Consider the following 17,047-nt stretch of genomic DNA (forward strand, 5'->3'; position numbering starts at 1 on the left):
TGTTCTAGGGTTTTACTGAACTTCTCCCTTGCCAGAAATTAAAGCTCTACTGAAAGGCAACCGGGTAACTGCAGAATTGCCTCGTAAGACCTTCAAACCGAAGATTTCAAGTTAAGAAATTCAAGCTTTGATGAAAGGGAACTGGGTAACTGCAGAATTGCCTCGTCAGCCCTTCAAACCGTAGATTTCAAGTTAAGAGGGAAAAAGTTTAGAGAAGCCAGACCAGTCAAAACACTGTGATCATGACCCAGCAGCAACAAAGATGGATTGAACAGATTGGAAGAACAAACCTCCAATGCAGAGATACCTGAGAGCTTGGGATTTCAGCAAAGCATCTCTGATAACTACAAAAGCGGATCAAACGGTTGCATATCGAGGCGAGAGATAGTTAATCCCAGTTGAAAATCGAACCCACCTTGAGTAGGGGCCGGCAAAATCCAAATGCCAACTAAAACATCTATCGGGGCGCGTTCTTCCTTTTTAACATTGTGAAGACGTCATTGATGAAGTTGTTCATGGCCTTATTACAGAGAGAGAGATGCACACCGGCAATGGGTTGTAGCAGTAAGCGAGAGAGAGAGAGAGGGTGCATCGACAGTGATGATTGACCGTTTGAGATGCTGAGTGGTGGATCTGACAATCAGTAAGATAAAGGCATGGGGGCGTGAGAGATTCCATCCTACCCTGCTAGCAGAGAAAACCTTTTCCCATAAAATGATATGAACAAATTCTATTTAGGTTATGGGAGAATGTTCTCTGCGGTGGGAGTGCATCAGACACATGGGGGTGGTTGAAATGACCGGCCTGCCCCCTGAATGACCGAAATAGCTATCATGTCCCGCCCCATGTGACTAGTCGCAGTTTGTGCCCTTGTGCGCTCTTAGGTAGAGAACATCACCTCTTAGGTTATTTTGTATATATCATTACGTCATGGATAGGGTGATCCATGTTTTCTTAAGTTTATAGCAGGTTGTCTCCTCACTGTATTTTTACCACCTAAAAAAAATCTCATGAAACTATCTCAATAGATTTGTTGGTTTCCTATTTTGAGAAAGGACAAAAGATCATTGTTTGGTTGTGTTGCCCCTGCACAAGTGTGGGGGTAAATGAGCAAATGTAGAGGAATTAACACGAATAGAATTTTTTCATTTTATGTGGGTGGGATAGTAATTTTGTGCGTTTTGACGCAAAAACCAAGCGACCAGGGAGCATTCTTTTACCCTTCAAGTAATAAGAGAATAAGAATAATAGATAGAGAGAACTTGATACTAGGAAGTGCTGGGATTAATTTTTGGACGAAGTTTTCTTTCACCCATGGTGAAGGAATTCTTACTTAACCATGGTCATCATTGGCCTTGGATGGGGGTGTCCAATGATAATGGAATGCATTTTAGAGCTCCAACAAATAGGGGGTAATAATGACCCTGGATTCGTGCATGTTTTCTTTACCAATGGTGAAGAAAAATCTTCTCCTTAATTTTTAATATCAGTTGCACGCTTTCCACAAAAAAAAATGCTTAATCGTAAATTGCTCCATTCTATGTCGGTGTGTAGATGCAAGGTTTTGTCCAGGACATTCAAATTCCTGCCATATCCAAGGGAATATCGTAGGAATTTTGAATTACTAAATACACTATACAAGAGATTAAATGTTAGCTATAGATCAAGTTGTGGTTGTTAAAGTGGAAGAGAGGTTGATTGCGCATTCATGAAAGGGAGAAAGTTCTCTATGTCGTGGCGCAGCCTATGCAGGGGGCAGGGTGATCATTGCGCCCACCCCCTGTGCCTGGGCGCTTCGGCACAGAGAACAGCACCCCTTAATGAAATAACAGCTCCACTTGAAATAGCCAAGTGCCTGCAAAGTTGTGAACTAACCAACAAGTTTATCACGTATTTTATCTTTGCAAACAATGGTTTCTTACTGTTTGTTTTCTTAAAATATAACGGATTTACAGAACCAACAGATTCATGTACTAGCTTTGTGGGAACTACAAGCACAGATATAATCTGTAAAATTTCAGAGACACTTACGGAAATTAGATGGAAAGTTTTTATTTGAGAAACCTCATTTGAAATTATCATAAACATAAATTTTGGCAAAAACAGAATGTATTTGAGGAAGACTTTTTTTTTTTAAATTTAATCCTATTCCTATATATGAGACCAAGGATTTAAGTATCGGTATCGGGTATCGTATCGATCGGGCGATTTTAAGAGACGTATCGTATTGTATCATATCATATCATATCGTATCGTATCAAAAATACATATCGATCGGTGCAAAAACGTATGAAAATGATCAAAATACATGTGAAAATATACTTTTGGACAATAAAAACAATATAAACAAGCAATTTGTGTCATATATCATGCATATATATTAAGAATTGTGAATAATCAATAATCAGACAAGTGCGACACTTTGAAATTGTTATAAAAGATTAAAAGATGAAATTTCTTACATGTAGAGTCACTCTATTGCCATGAAGAATGTCGGGGTGGATCAAAGTCATGTCTGTAAGGGTCTTCAGCCAATTATACATTTTATCAAACTATAATGAAAGAGTATAGATGAAAAAATCATGATTTTTGACATTTTTTTAAGTATTTTATAAATTCAGAAAATACCCACAAAAAAAAAAAAAGACAGATTTTAGGGTAAATGTATAATCTTCTTGGGATGTCATAGATCTATACATAATGTACTACATATATTATATACATTAGCATTTGTTTTAAATTTTCGAAGAAACATGGATTTTGAACTCAAATCTTTGTAAATGTATACAAAGAATTCAATTTCTATGTTAGTTTAACATATTCCCTTTGATTCATACAAAAAAACATTCCAAAAATCAAAGATTTAAGCAACAGAATCAAGTTTTTTTCAAAAAACTTACCTTTCCCTTCAAGAACACCTTTTGATTTCGAATGTGGGTTGTTAGATGCACCAAATGATGAGATTTCAGCCCCTTTCGGGTCGTTTTTAGCAAAGAAATGAAAGTCCTCAACAAATCTTACCCAAAAAGCAAGTTTAGATATGTTTTTTGATGGGTTTCTCAAAGTTGGAACCAGGTTTTTTCCGCCAGCCTGCTAGGAACTCGATTTTCTGTTCTGAGAATGACTTGGGCATGTGGGTTTTAAGTTAACGATACGTCTCGATATGTATTGATATGTATCGCTATTTTAAATATAATAAAATAATATTTTAAAAAAGTCTCGTCTGTATCGATACATATTGATCGTATCGTATCATATCGGTACGTATCGATCGATACGTCTTGATATAGTCGAGACATTTGCATTTTAAAAAAAAAAAAGATATGTCTCGACCTGTATTGTATCGACCACGACCGATACCGAGACGTATCGACCGAGACGATACGATACGGTCTGAGACTTAATTCCTTGTATGAGACTTCATGAGTTGGCTTTATAAAGTTATACTCAGGAATCGCTTACAGTGTAAATAAATCACCACCCATTAGATAGGTGTTATCTGAACGGAGATGGGAACGCAGCGGAAGAGGATCTCGTACGGGTTTGGTTTCAAGTTTTACGAACTCGAACGATCTCCTTCACGATCTTCAAATATCTTGTTAGGTTTCTCCATAAAGAAAAACTCCACATCACAAATCCACGGGAAGAGATAGAATCCCACAGAGTACACAATAATAACTTGGTGACATGAACAAGATTGAAAGTGAGAGATCTCAACTGTGCAAGGATGCAATTAGGTTTTGGGGTGACTTGATTATTTTTATAAATAATCAGTCTCCACCTCCTCACGTGTTCCACTCTACATAGAACACACACAGAGAAAGAAATCCAAAGAGGAAATGCCACCTCCTTAAGTGGCCAACCCAACTAGTCTAATCGGCTGTCCCATGGGTGGGCGCCAAACCCGAACTGGGTCTGTCAGGTTCGGTTAACATACAGAATAAAGTAAAACTACAAATATAATTCAACTTAAAATTTTGAAAGAATTTAAATTTCTTTATCCTCTGGATGGAACTCAAGTGGTTTGTGGGATAAATATAAGGTTGTTCTCTAGAACAAATTAACATTGGTTTATATAACCATGCTTATGTGTATAATTTTGGATGTAGACTTGACACAAATAGTTGAACTATTATAATTGTTTTGAAAAAGTAGGAGAAGGCAAAAATAGTTTTGCTCTGTCATGTCAAATGCTTTTTATTTAAAAGGGTTAATTTCACGGACACCCACTGTAAGTATATGAAATATCACGAACATACCAAACTTTGGAAAAATATCACAGACTACCTTTACTTTATGTTTTTATTTCAACTCAGTCCACTCCGTTAGGTCTGTGCAGTTAAGTTGCTGTTAATTCTTTTATAATGGCAAAATTACCCTTACTATAGGGTGAACTTACCATAATACCCTTAAGGGTAAAAACCTAAATTACAAACTATTCTCTTCATCTGTCTTCAAATCATGCCTCCTGTTCTAACCGAGAGACGCCATGGAATCAACGCATGCAGCTGCCCGACTTGCAGAGGGAGTCTCTTGACAGAACGCAGCGGGGAATCCCATTGATTCCAGCCAATTCGTTCTGCCTATCTGATTCCCTTGTCTCTCTGCCGAGATTGGTTGTAACCTCATCGGAATGGGCTCCACCGGTGTCACTAGCTTCCAGGATCCCTGAATCTGAAAATCTTTCCTTCTTTCTTCAGGATCATTGGCTCCCTCTCTCTCTCTCTCTCTCTCTCTCTCTCTCTCTCTCTCTCTCTCTCTCTCTAATGAACACAACACAAACACATCCCTTGACCCTCGACCTTCGCCCAGTCACCGGATGTCAAACCCTTAAAACTCCGGTCTCCTCTCTCTCACACACATAAACACAAACACATCATCGACTCTTTCTTTCCTACCCCCAAACGTCCCTTCAAGGTCCCTTCGCAATATTGCAGAGTTCTTTCCCCTTCACTTCTGCTCTCTTTATTTATTTTGAAAGCTGATTTAGTATATAATATAGTCTACGTTTACTATAAATTGAATGAATACTAGAAGATAAAAACTTCTATCAAAGCTTAGAGAGAGACCCACAACGACTGACCATTCATCCTCTCCATCCGACCACCACCACCACCACCACTCAGACAGTCAGAAGTACATTTACACACACACAGAGATTACAGTACAGACAGTGTGAAGTCATGAATAGTAAAAATCAATGATGTCATGCATAGTTAACACAATAAATCCATGAAGACTATACTCACCTATTACTTACCCATGTGATCGGCAATTTGAAGTCAAAAAAATCGACTTCACTCATCTTAACATTTGTTGGTTCTCTACCATTAATGCAAAGCATTTAATGAAGAAGAAGAAAATGGAGAAGAAGAATTGAGAGAAGAATGCCAGTCATGGTCGGCACCTGCCTCGCACAACAAATTGGAAGTTAAGGTGGCTATGAAATCGGCGCCGAAGTTGACGGAGAAAACAAAGATGGTTTTTCTCTCATCCATCTCTCCATCCCTTCACCTATAAATAGGGGTAGGGAAATGCGTTCAATATACAGAACACAGAACCAAGAACGAAGGATCTCAGTACTAAACTTTGAGAGGTGTTCTTGAGTTGGGTTTGGGTTTCACTTGTAGGGAACTTTGGGTATTGCTTTCTGTGTATAATTCCTTTGGAGAATTTGTGAGAGTTGTATTATGAGTGAGTTTCCTTGTTGAGTGGGTCCCACATACAGTGTTGTAAGTGAGGGGTGTGTGTTGTAATTTTCCCTGTACTAGTGAAGTGAACTCCGTGTTATTGCCCTGTGGACGTAGGCCACCGTGCCGAACCACGTAAATCCTGTGTCTGTGCATCTTTTATTTTTCTCGTGAGTCTTTATTAAACACTTCGGCTTCATACGTGCCGATTAGTACGGGACGAATTTACGCCACAATTGGGATCAGAGCCCAAGGTTGAGAAGCCTTGTTAGCACTTGATCGGCATCGGCATACGTATTCGGCTTTGCAGTATGGCATCATCAAAGTTCGAGGTGCCAAAATTCAATGGATCAAATTATCTGTTGTGGAAGCTGAAAATCCAAGCTGTGTTGGTGAAAGACGGGTGTGCAGTTGCCCTTAACGGAAAAGACAATAAGTCGACAGAAATGCAGGATACTGATTTTGCAGCGAAAGATCAGACGGCTATGGCGGACTTACTTCTTGTCTTAGATGATTCTGCACTTTTTAATGTCTCTGATCAAACCATTGCTAAAGGTTTGTGGGACAAGTTGAAGAATCTCTACGAAGGAAAATCAATGTCCAACAAAATTTTCCTTCGTCGACAGTTGTATAGCTTGGAGATGAAGGAAGGAGCATCTTTTCAAGAACACTTAAATGGGTTCAATTCCCTATTGAGAAGATTGACCGCCATCGGAGTGAAAATCGATGACGACGAAAAGGTAACACTTCTTCTATGTTCTATGCCGGATTCGTGGGATTCTTTGATCATGAATCTCAGTACTGGAGCTGATCTTGATACGGAGTCGATCGTGGCTACATTGCTTATGGAAGAGTCTCGCTGAAAAACTCTTGAGATCTCTTTTGGCAATGCAATGATGGCCAGAGGGAGATCCACAGATAGAAGTTCCAGTGGGAGTAGATCGTCAAGATCCAAATCGAAATGGTGTAAAAGTAGTCCTTGTTGGAAATGTGGACAAAAGGGTCATTTGCATAAAGATTGTAAATCCAAGGAGAATCAGCAACACTCAAAATCTGATTCTCATATTGCATCTACTTCGACAACTTCTCAAGGCAATATTGTTGAGATGGAGGAATCATCCGATGATGGCGTGGTGATGTCCGCGGTTCCAGTTGAGAATGTGAACCATCAATGGATTCTAGACTCGGGCACTTCTTTTCATATGACGCTGCATAGAGACTGGTTCCATACATATCAGTCATGTGGTGGTGGTACAGTATACATAGGTAATGATAACTCATCTAAAATTATAGGGATTTGAGATGTTTGAGTTACGATGTTTGATGGCACAACTCATATCATTTTTGGTGTACGGCACATACCAGACTTGCGAAAGAGTCTACTGTCCTTGGGAAAGTTCGATGATGATGGCTACAAAATTACACTGGAAAAGGGTTGATTGAAGATTGTCAAAGGAGCACTCATCATGGTGAAAGGAGAATTGATAGGCGGCTTATATAGGCAAATCGGAGATACTGTGGTTGGTGAAGCTATTGTCGCTAATGCTGTGACAGAGTCTACTACAATCTGGCACAGGCACTTGGGACACATGAGCAAGCAAGGACTACAGGTACTTCTTGATCGTGGCCTTCTACCTGGTTTAAAATTTATTAATCTCGATTTTTGTGAGGATTGCCTATTTGGAAAGCTCCATAGAGCTTCCTTTTCCCGTTCCACTGCTAGAAGTAAGAATATTCTTGATTTGATTCATTCTGATACTTGGGAAGTAGATGTTGAGTCTTTAGGTGGCTCGAAGTACTTTATTTCTTTTATTGATGATTATTCCAGAAAAGTTTGGATTTATATCATTAGAAGGAAGAGTGATGCTTTTGTTTCGTTTAAGAAATTTAAAGCATTGATGGAAAATCAAAAGGAAACAAAGATTAAGTGTCTAAGAACCGATAATGGTGGAGAATACACCTTGCAAGAATTCAAAGATTTTTGCACTGAGCATGGCATTTAGAGACACTACACGGTTCTGAGAACTCCACAACAAAATGGAGTGGCTGAGCATATGAACCGTACGCTTATGGATCGTGCTAGAAGTATGTTGAGTTGTGCAGGATTGGAGCAGAGTTTTTGGGCTGAAGCTGTGTGTACTGCTTGTTACATTGTGAATCGTTCCCCAACAACTGCTCTCAATGGCAAAATTCTTGAAGAGGTATGGTCTGGAAAACCTGTTGATTATTCGTTTCTCCGTACCTTTGGTTGTGATGCTTATATATGGATTCCACAAGAGTTAAGGACTAAGCTTGACGCGAGGTCCAGAAAGTGTATTTTTCTTAGCTATGTAGAAGGAGTTAAGGGGTACAGGTTGTGGGATCCTACTGCCCACAAACTGGTCATTAGCCAATATGTTGTTTTCAATGAAGATTCATTGCTAAAAGAAAAAGAACAGCCAAGTTCTGACCTCCCAAAGGTATTTGAACTTGAATCTTTTGAAGAAGTTCAAAATCAACCTGTTGAAGAACAGCTAACTGATATTGATGCTGTTGGTAGAGATAAAGCTGATGAAGAGCATACAGAAGAACCAGGTGCTAAAACTCAGGGTGACCAAAGGCAGTCTAAAAGAGCTTCAAAACGTCCTACTTGGCATAAAGATTATGTCACGGCTTACGCTTGTATCACTGAAGGGCATGAGCCTTGTACATATCTAGAGGCCTGTGAGCAACGATGCTCCCCAATGGAGAGCATCTATAGAAGAGGAGATGGAGCCCCTCTACAAGAACAAAACTTGGGATCTTGTTAAGTTACCTAAGGGACGTAAAGCTATTGGTTGTAGATGGGTTTACAAGCTGAAAAGAGACACTAATGGGAATGTTGAAAGATACAAATCCCGATTAGTGGTGAAAGGTTATGCACAAAAGTCAGGTATTGATTTCAACGAAATCTTTTCTCCAGTTGTTCGTTTGACGACTATTCGTATTGTGTTAAGTATGGCAACTGTGCTTGATTTAGAGTTTGAGTAGTTGGATGTTAAAGCTGCCTTTTTGCATGAGAATCTTGATGAAGAGGTTTATATGACTTAACCCGAAGGATTTGTTAAAGAAAATAAGAAGGATTTGGTTTGTCGGCTGAACAAATCGCTTTATGGCTTGAAGCAGGGGCAAAGATGCTGGTACAAGCGATTTGATTCTTTCATTGTGAGCTTGGGGTTTAAGAGATGTGAAGCAGACCATTGTGCCTATGTTCGTAATCATGGTAATGGAGGTTTCCTTTTCTTATTGTTGTATGTTGATGACATGCTGGTTGCAGGTACCAATAAAGATGGTATTGCAGACCTAAAAGCTCGTTTAGCAAGGGAATTTGATATGAAAGACCTGGGTGCCGTAAATCATATTCTTGGATAATTGTACGTAGCGATCATGAAAATAGGAAGATCTAGATAACTCAAAAGAGTTATGTTGAAAAGATTCTGCATCGCTTCAATTTGCAGAACGCTAAACCAGTTAACACCCTACTTCCTATTGGCTGCAAACTGTCTTCAGAACAGAGTCCTTGCACAGAAGCAGAGAAGACGGAGATGTCTCGAGTACCATATGCATCAGCAGTGGGAAGTCTTATGTTTGCCATGGTGTGCACCAAACCAGACATTGCACAAGCAGTGGGAGCAGTTAGTAAATACATGGCAAAGTCGGGTCGAGATCATTGGACTGCTGTGAAGTGGATCCTTCGTTACTTGAAGGGTACTTCTGACATGGCTATTTGTTATTGTGACCAAGATTTATAGTTGGTTAGTTTTGTGGATGCAGATTTTGCAGGAGATTGTGATAGACAGAGATCTACCATTGGATTCTGTTTCTCTTTAGCCAGTGGTGTTATTAGTTGGATGTCCAGGTTACAGTTTGTGGTGGCATTATCTACTACAGAGGCAGAGTACATTGCAGCTACATATACATGCAAAGAAGGTATCTGGTTGAAGAGGTTGCTTGATGAGCTGAGAGTCAAGCAGAAGGTGATAATTGTTCATTGTGACAGTCAGAGTGCGTTACATTTGGCCGTAAATCCAATGTTTCATTCTCGGACTAAACACATTGATGTAAAATATCATTTTGTTCGAGATGTGGTGGAAGATGGAGTAATCTCTCTGCAGAAGATTAACACCAACAACAACATTATAGATATTCTAACGAAGCCTGTTGCGAGGGACAAGTTCATATGGTGCAGAACTTCTTTTGGGCTTGTGGTTACCTGATCATGGGTGATGTTTGGGCAATTCGGAGTTGTGAAGACTATTTTCAAAACTAGTCTTCAAGTGGGAGAATGTGAAGTTATGAATAGTAAAAATCAATGATGTCATGCATAGTTAACGCAATAAATGCATGAAGACTATACTCACCTATTACTTACCCAAGTGGTCGGCAATTTGAAGTAAAAAAAATTGACTTCACTCATCTTAACATTTGTTGGTTCTCTACCATTAATGCATTTAATGGAAAAGCATTTAATGAAGAAGAAGAAAATGGAGAAGAAGAATTGAGAGAAGAATGCAAGTCATGGTCGGCACCTGCCTCGCACAACAAATTGGAAGTTAAGGTGGCTATGAAATCGACGCTGAAGTTGACGGAGAAAACAAAGATGGTTTTTCTCTCATCCATCTCTCCATCCCTTCACCTATAAATAGGGGTAGGGAAATGCGTTCAATATACAGAACACAGAACCAAGAACGGAGGATCTCAGTACTAAACTTTGAGAGGTGTTCTTGAGTTGGGTTTGGGTTTCACTTGTAGGGAACTTTGGGTATTGCTTTCTGTGTATAATTCCTTTGGAGAATTTGTGAGAGTTGTATTATGAGTGAGTTTCCTTGTTGAGTGGGTCCCACATACAATGTTGTGAGTGAGGGATGTGTGTTGTAATTTTCCTTGTACTAGTGAAGTGAACTCCGTGTTATTGCCCCGTGGACGTAGGCCACCGTGCCGAACCATGTAAATCCTGTGTCTTTGCATCTTTTATTTTTTTCGTGAATCTTTATTAAACACTTCGGCTTCGTACGTGCCGATCAGTGCTGGACGAATTTACGCCACAGACAGATCCATTCAAACAGATGCATACATTATATTAATGTAGGCTTCCCACGATAAACATGGGTTTTTCATTTCTTTCTCTTCCCATGAATATTTTACAAACAAATGCTAAGAACCATCGATCTTGCGTATTTGACTTTACCACCGGTGGGTTGACTAATGCCGGAGTTGCTGTCTGATTTTCTACAGTAAACGAGCATATTTTAAGAATTAAAAAAAAAAAAAGAAAGTTGAAGATGGGAGGATGGGATTTCATTCTTTAATTTATTTATTTAAATAAATACTTGGGGGTTAAAATGGACATTTCAACTTTGGATGCTAACTGTGCTTAACGTTAAGGGGAATGTTGATATTTTTCCAAAGTTTGGTATGTCCGTGATATTTCATATACTTACAGGGGTGTCCATGAAATTAATCCTATTTAAAATAACTTATTCTCTTCTTATCTGTGCTTTTTGGACTCCACTATACAAGAGAGCTGTATAGAGAAGGGTCTAATGCTCAAAAGAAGCACCTAGAAGAACCTAGACTTCATTATTTCTAGGTCACTACATGTCTCATCTCTGATGACTGCCAAGGTGTGCTTATTTTTGAGAAAACTGGGAGTTGTATTAAATAATAAGGAAGGAGGAGTTACAATCTTATATATCTTCTACCATTAGCATCATCCCGAATAAGATCGTGGAGAGGTAATGGCAGGCATTTAACATCAAGGTGAAGCACTTGTTGGGTTGGGCAGAAACTAGCTGAAAAGTCCGCGCATGCGTTGATCTCTTGCACATGGCGAGCAAAAATGCAGCTATGAAAGTAATTCCGAAGGTAGCGGATGTCATCCACCAGTCCTAAGCAGTACCATGGCACCTCACAGAGCCTTGTAATCGCTTGAATAGCGCACTGAGAATCCTAGTGGACTTGGATCTGGTTGAGATTTAGGGACCTCGCCTTTAGCATACCGTGCTTGATAGCCATCAACTCGGTCCAAAGAATGTTATCTCCCTTAGTTGCGCCGGCTAGCGCGAAGGTGTGCTTATTTTGTTTAGGAGACATAGAAACAAACCTCTCTATCTTTTCTATGCTTCCCTTTTGCCACTTTGGTTAGGAGAAAATTATAACCCACTTAGGGGTGAGACCTTCCTTGGAGTTGGGAAAATCTAACCTTTACAGAGCAAGGAAAAATCTTATGGATGCTTATTCCTGGAGCAATAGCATATGCTACGTAGGTGTTTACACTCTATTTTCGGTCCTTGACCGAAACACCATGCATACTTCAAGGCCGTGTATTGCACGTGTCATGAAATGGGTTCTTTTTGAATTTGAACAATAAAGTGGGAAGGTGGTGAAGGAGGTTATGGACAATTACGTAACCACCTATAGATGTTCAAATTCAAATTCAAAATGTGAAGTAGAGGTTACAACGGATAAAGATGGGAAGTTATTTAACCACCTAATAACTACAAGACATTGCCAACAACAACTATATAAGTGATGCTGGAGATGAAGAAGGGATCGACAAATTAATCAAACAAGTCCTTATCTTTTATCCTTTATTTTCTTTTATCTTAGGAGTAGTGTAATGTAGATTTCATCCATCAACATGTCTTTTGGCTTGCTCCAAAAGACAACCATTATCAAGTTGCAAGTTTCAACATTTCGTAGCTGGGAGAATTGTGAAAGCTTCAGCAAATACGTTTCTATGTTGTTCGCAATTTGATCATGGAATAGTAGTAGTGTCAATACCAAATTGTAAGCCTCATCAGTTTTGGATTTGGCAGAATTGTACTGACTTCACCAAATATGTTCTTTGAAGTAAGTGACTTGATTTCTTCTTCTTATTGGAATTGCAATCTTTGCATTTTGAAAAGTCCTTGGATTACCAAGGCACTGGTTGAACCCACCCTTTTGATTCAATTCATTTTGTGGCATCTTCAATTCACGCAGTTGATGCCAAATTTAGTGGAAACAGTAGGGAATTCTTGAAGATGAATTGGTCTTCATTTGGTTTGAGATTTCTTTAGTTTTCAGAGTTAGAGTCATATATTGGACATTCGAGTGTATACATTCAATTCAATTTGGTGGTGATACATTGCTTTAGTTGAGGGATGGGGAGATACATATGACATGTCCTACATCCCACCTTCCCACCCACCCCAACCCCCCCCCCCTCCCCTAGAAAAAAAAAAGATTCCCAGCTTGGGTCAGCATTATGCATGGCACGGGTGGAATATAACATATGAATTTCTGGTCCAACTCTTTCAGCGAAGGGGGGGGGGGGGAGGGAGATGCAGGGGTAAGGCCAGACTGGGGAGAAAAAGAAGAAGAAGAAGACAGGGTCCGGCTGGGTTCATCCCAAGGCCTCAACTCTAGCCCGATCCTACTTCAGGGTAAGAGATTCCCGACTTGGACAGGGTATCTCAACCCAAACTAGAGGTGAAATAGGGACGGGTTGGGCCGTGTTTTTTAAAACCCCATCCCAACCCTAAGTCCTCTTAGACCAACCCAAGCCCAAGCCGGCCCTAGGTAGGATTGAGATATCTCAGCCCAGGTCCAACCCTGTCGGGCATATCCCAACCCAACAAGGCCTATATTGACCTTGGTTGGGCTGGGCTAGGCCGAGTTGGCCCTGATTGACCTTATTTTTGTGACCCTAACTGAGCCTTTTTTTTTCATCTGCGTTGCCCTATGCATTAAAAGAAATTGAGAAACATGTGATTGAGTATTGGTTTGTTTCATACTCAATTGACTATTAGATTTTTCTTTGGGTTAAAAGACTCAGTCCTATTTTAAAATTTTAAATACTTTTATCCAATAGATACTAGATTTTTTTTTTTTTTTTGTAAACCAATAGTCAATTTGATACTAAACAAAAATTGTAATATGTAAACACTAACTTGTAAAGCATAACCTAACATAGGGTAGGGTCGGGCTGGGCTTAGCCCGAGGCCTCAACCCTGGCCTAGCCCGATCCTAACCCTGGGCCTGAAAATTCCAACCCTAACCTGACCTCGGGGTTGAAAAAATCCAACCCAGACCTTATTTGGGCTCTGGGCGGGCTAGCGCAGGCTCGGGTTGACAGGATCAAACTTACACCCCTAGCCTAAACCCTATTCGGATACAAGACGAGCTAGGCCGGCCTCTGGCCGATAGAGCCAAACTTGTAATCCTAACTAATTGCCCAAAAAAATAGAAAGAGTGGGGAGGGGAGATCGAAACTTGTTAACCACGATGCACCAACTTCCATGGCAATTAAAAAAAACCGTCTAATTAGTTTCTTTGGCGGGTCCGCTCATTCCTTCCTGGCGGCTAAAGCATCCGTCTCCCCCTCCCCCAATCCCGCTTCTTCCTCTGGAACGCCTCCAGAAAGAGAAAAAGGATAGAGCGTGCGTCAGAGAGACTAGGGAGAAGCGAGGGAGAGGAAACTGAAAATGGAAAAAAGAACAAAAAAAAATAGGACGTCTGAGTTGTAACTGAGGGACTACATAGACGGATGCCGCCATTTCCATCAGTCTTCTGTTTTATTATAGCATATTAGTGGAGAAAAGTTTGCTTTGACAACTGTTTGTGTTAATCCTTGTTAGTTTGTTCCATTCTATTCTAGTACGAAGGGAAACAACGAAGAGGTATAAAGTTCCAAAATAAACTATGAGAAGAAGAAAACAATTTTATGCAATTACAGTCCCAAAGAAGGGGGAACGTGATTTTGTTTCTTGGGTGCTTCTAGAAATGGTTGTTCAGATGTTCAGATTTGATGCTCTGTGTTTAACTTTAGGCTGTCGGGTGCTTCTTTGAATCGATAATATTACCCGTTGATAATAGAGGAAAAGATGAAAGGAGTCCATGAGATCTCAAAGCTTGGGTCCAATTTCTGTTCGGGAAAAGGCCTCTGAGAGAGATAGATAATATTAACCTTCTGGGTTGGCGTGGTTTTGTATCCTGGAGATGGTTAATGAGCAAATTAACGAATCAACTAACGAATGATTTAGTTATTTCGATAACTAATCGACATGGTTGGTCTTGGTGTTCCTTGTTGTGAAGGTGCGCCGGAGGATTGTGATGATTTCTATGCAATCAGACCTGAACATCAAGACGACGTCCCAAAGACCCAATTTAAGAGCAGGGTGCGTCTACTTTCATCTATTCCCTTGATAATCTTTCTCCCCAACCTCCACACCCCACCCCCACCCCCCAAAAAAAAAAGTATTTTGAAAATTTTCTGGGCCACCATTATTCACATTTTTGGAAGATTAAAGTTTTAGTTTTAAAAAATTTAACGTGATTTTTAATTTAGGCTCCGTTTTATTCTAAGGGAAATAAAGGGTAGGGAGACTTAAAATTCTTACCATATTTAGTAATTATAATTTACAGATTTATTCTTTATTTTCCTCCTCAAATCCAAAGGATTTAATTGCAAAATAAAGTAAAATTTAGTAACCTGGTTTGAAATAATTTGGACTTAATTATACTCTCATGTTAGGTAATGATTACAAAAGTTCCCTTTTTCATTTTTAACCGATTTCGCTTCCTCAATGGCACATAAACAATGGATAAATAGAAATTCTTGATTTGAAGGATAAACGGGACTGCGGTTTTATGTGGATAGTGCAAGAAACTCTTAATTCATGTGTCTTGTATTTGGTTTTTTATTAGTTGACTTGCTTGCACGGTTCTTATGTAACTATATTATATTCACAGCCCGGGAAAACTCTTAGTGATAGAAAGTGGCAATCTGCATTCTCTCAAGATGGTCACTTGGATATGGCAAAAGTTCTTCACCGAATACAACGTGGGGTAAGCTCTTTCTCAGTATTCTTGCACTTTGTTTTCGAACATGAGATGATAGAAATCTTTCATCTAGATATTTTGTTGTTTGGATGACTTAAAATTTGCCTGGACAATGATTCTGCTGGTGAGTAAAATCGCTACTACAGGACAGTACTCACCGCGTCAAACAAATTTGACCAATGACATCTTGAGAAGCTTCCATGGATGATAAACTGCTTACCTTGCTGAATGATAGTTTAATAACAGATTACTATTATGTCTATGATGGTTTTGTACTTGGGAAATTGGGATAGTATTGAGCTTGTTTTTAATTTGAAAAGTGTGGTAGTGGTTAGTCACTTTGTCCTAAAGCCCATTTGTTTTCTCTGCACTGGGATCCAAAGCACCACGATTGTGGAACGTTGGGTTGTTAAGGATTTGAATCATTTCTGTAATAAGGGCATCACATTGTCAGAAACTTTCTTGTAGTTCCGCTTCAATGCTTCATGCTCTAAAAATTCAGAAAGACTTGTCGGAAATCTCCTGGTCCGATCCTGTCCTGCTCCTTACAAAATAAATGAAAATGCCAAAGGGAGGAACCCTCCCTTCAACACTCTAATAAGCTCCGTCTATTGAAAGATTCTCCTGTGTTGTGGATTTGAACCACTCTTGAAAGAAGGGCACCACATTGTCAGAAAATCGCTATTTTGAACATCTCTCCTAAACCTTATCAACAAAGCTATCAGGACTTAAATGTTGATCTCTTTCCTCTCCTCATTTCCAATGTAACCATTCTGTTTCAATAGCTTCCAAAGTGCCTATTTTTACAGACCATATTCATATTACTATCATAATGATCAGTTGAAGTTTGGAACTTGTGGTCATTGTAAGGCATAACCCTGTACATATTTTTAATTGTCGGGTTAAGATGGAATTCAGTACTAGTATCATATTTTGGCACCCTTTTCCTGGATACAGAATACGAATCTGTTGATTCTTTAGATTACGTTTTAGTGAATCCGGTGATAACCATACAGAAGTGAGGATCAGAGAGATAATTTACCCAGAGGCAAACTCATCTGTTGCTCGAATGCGAAGAAGAATTGCTTACTTCCAAAAAGATATACGTGGAGAAATTTGAATGAAGTTTCCACCTCTATCATCCTCTGGAGTCTGGCCTAATTTGGAGGCAATTTATTACAAATCAAATTACCAAGAAAAAATGGTCATTGGTTATAATTATGATTGCAGTTAACATATTATCTGATTCTTAATGGAGTTTTAATTTCATGTTTCAACACCATATATTTTGTGTAATTGAACTTAAAAGTAGAAAATTTATTTGTTATTCATTTCAGGGCATTCATCCATCGATCAAAGCGGTAGTTTGGGAGTTTTTGTTGGGCTGCTATGATCCAAATAGCACGTTTGAAGAACGAAATCAACTCAGGCACCGCAGGAGGTAGCGATTTTGATCAATTTTAGTTGAAATTTGGAATAGCTTGACATTACTCTTCTCTTCCTATCAATCTACC

The 17,047-nt window shown here is 39.4% G+C and overlaps 1 protein-coding gene across 1 annotated transcript in view; it reads left to right on the forward strand.

Annotated features, from left to right (window-relative positions):
• Positions 1-14,594: 14,594 nt before the first annotated feature.
• Positions 14,595-17,047, forward strand: part of LOC122657077 (rab GTPase-activating protein 22) — a 37,349-nt gene continuing 34,896 nt past the window's right edge. Inside the window, exons 1-3 of the mRNA XM_043851839.1 lie at positions 14,595-14,869; positions 15,444-15,539; positions 16,871-16,974. Coding sequence (XP_043707774.1) covers positions 14,756-14,869; positions 15,444-15,539; positions 16,871-16,974 — 314 coding nt within the window. The 5' untranslated portion in view covers positions 14,595-14,755. The remainder of the gene's footprint in view (positions 14,870-15,443; positions 15,540-16,870; positions 16,975-17,047) is intronic.

Source organism: Telopea speciosissima, chromosome 3 (genome assembly GCF_018873765.1).
Source record: "Telopea speciosissima isolate NSW1024214 ecotype Mountain lineage chromosome 3, Tspe_v1, whole genome shotgun sequence".
In the NCBI taxonomy this organism is placed as follows: Eukaryota; Viridiplantae; Streptophyta; class Magnoliopsida; order Proteales; family Proteaceae; genus Telopea; species Telopea speciosissima.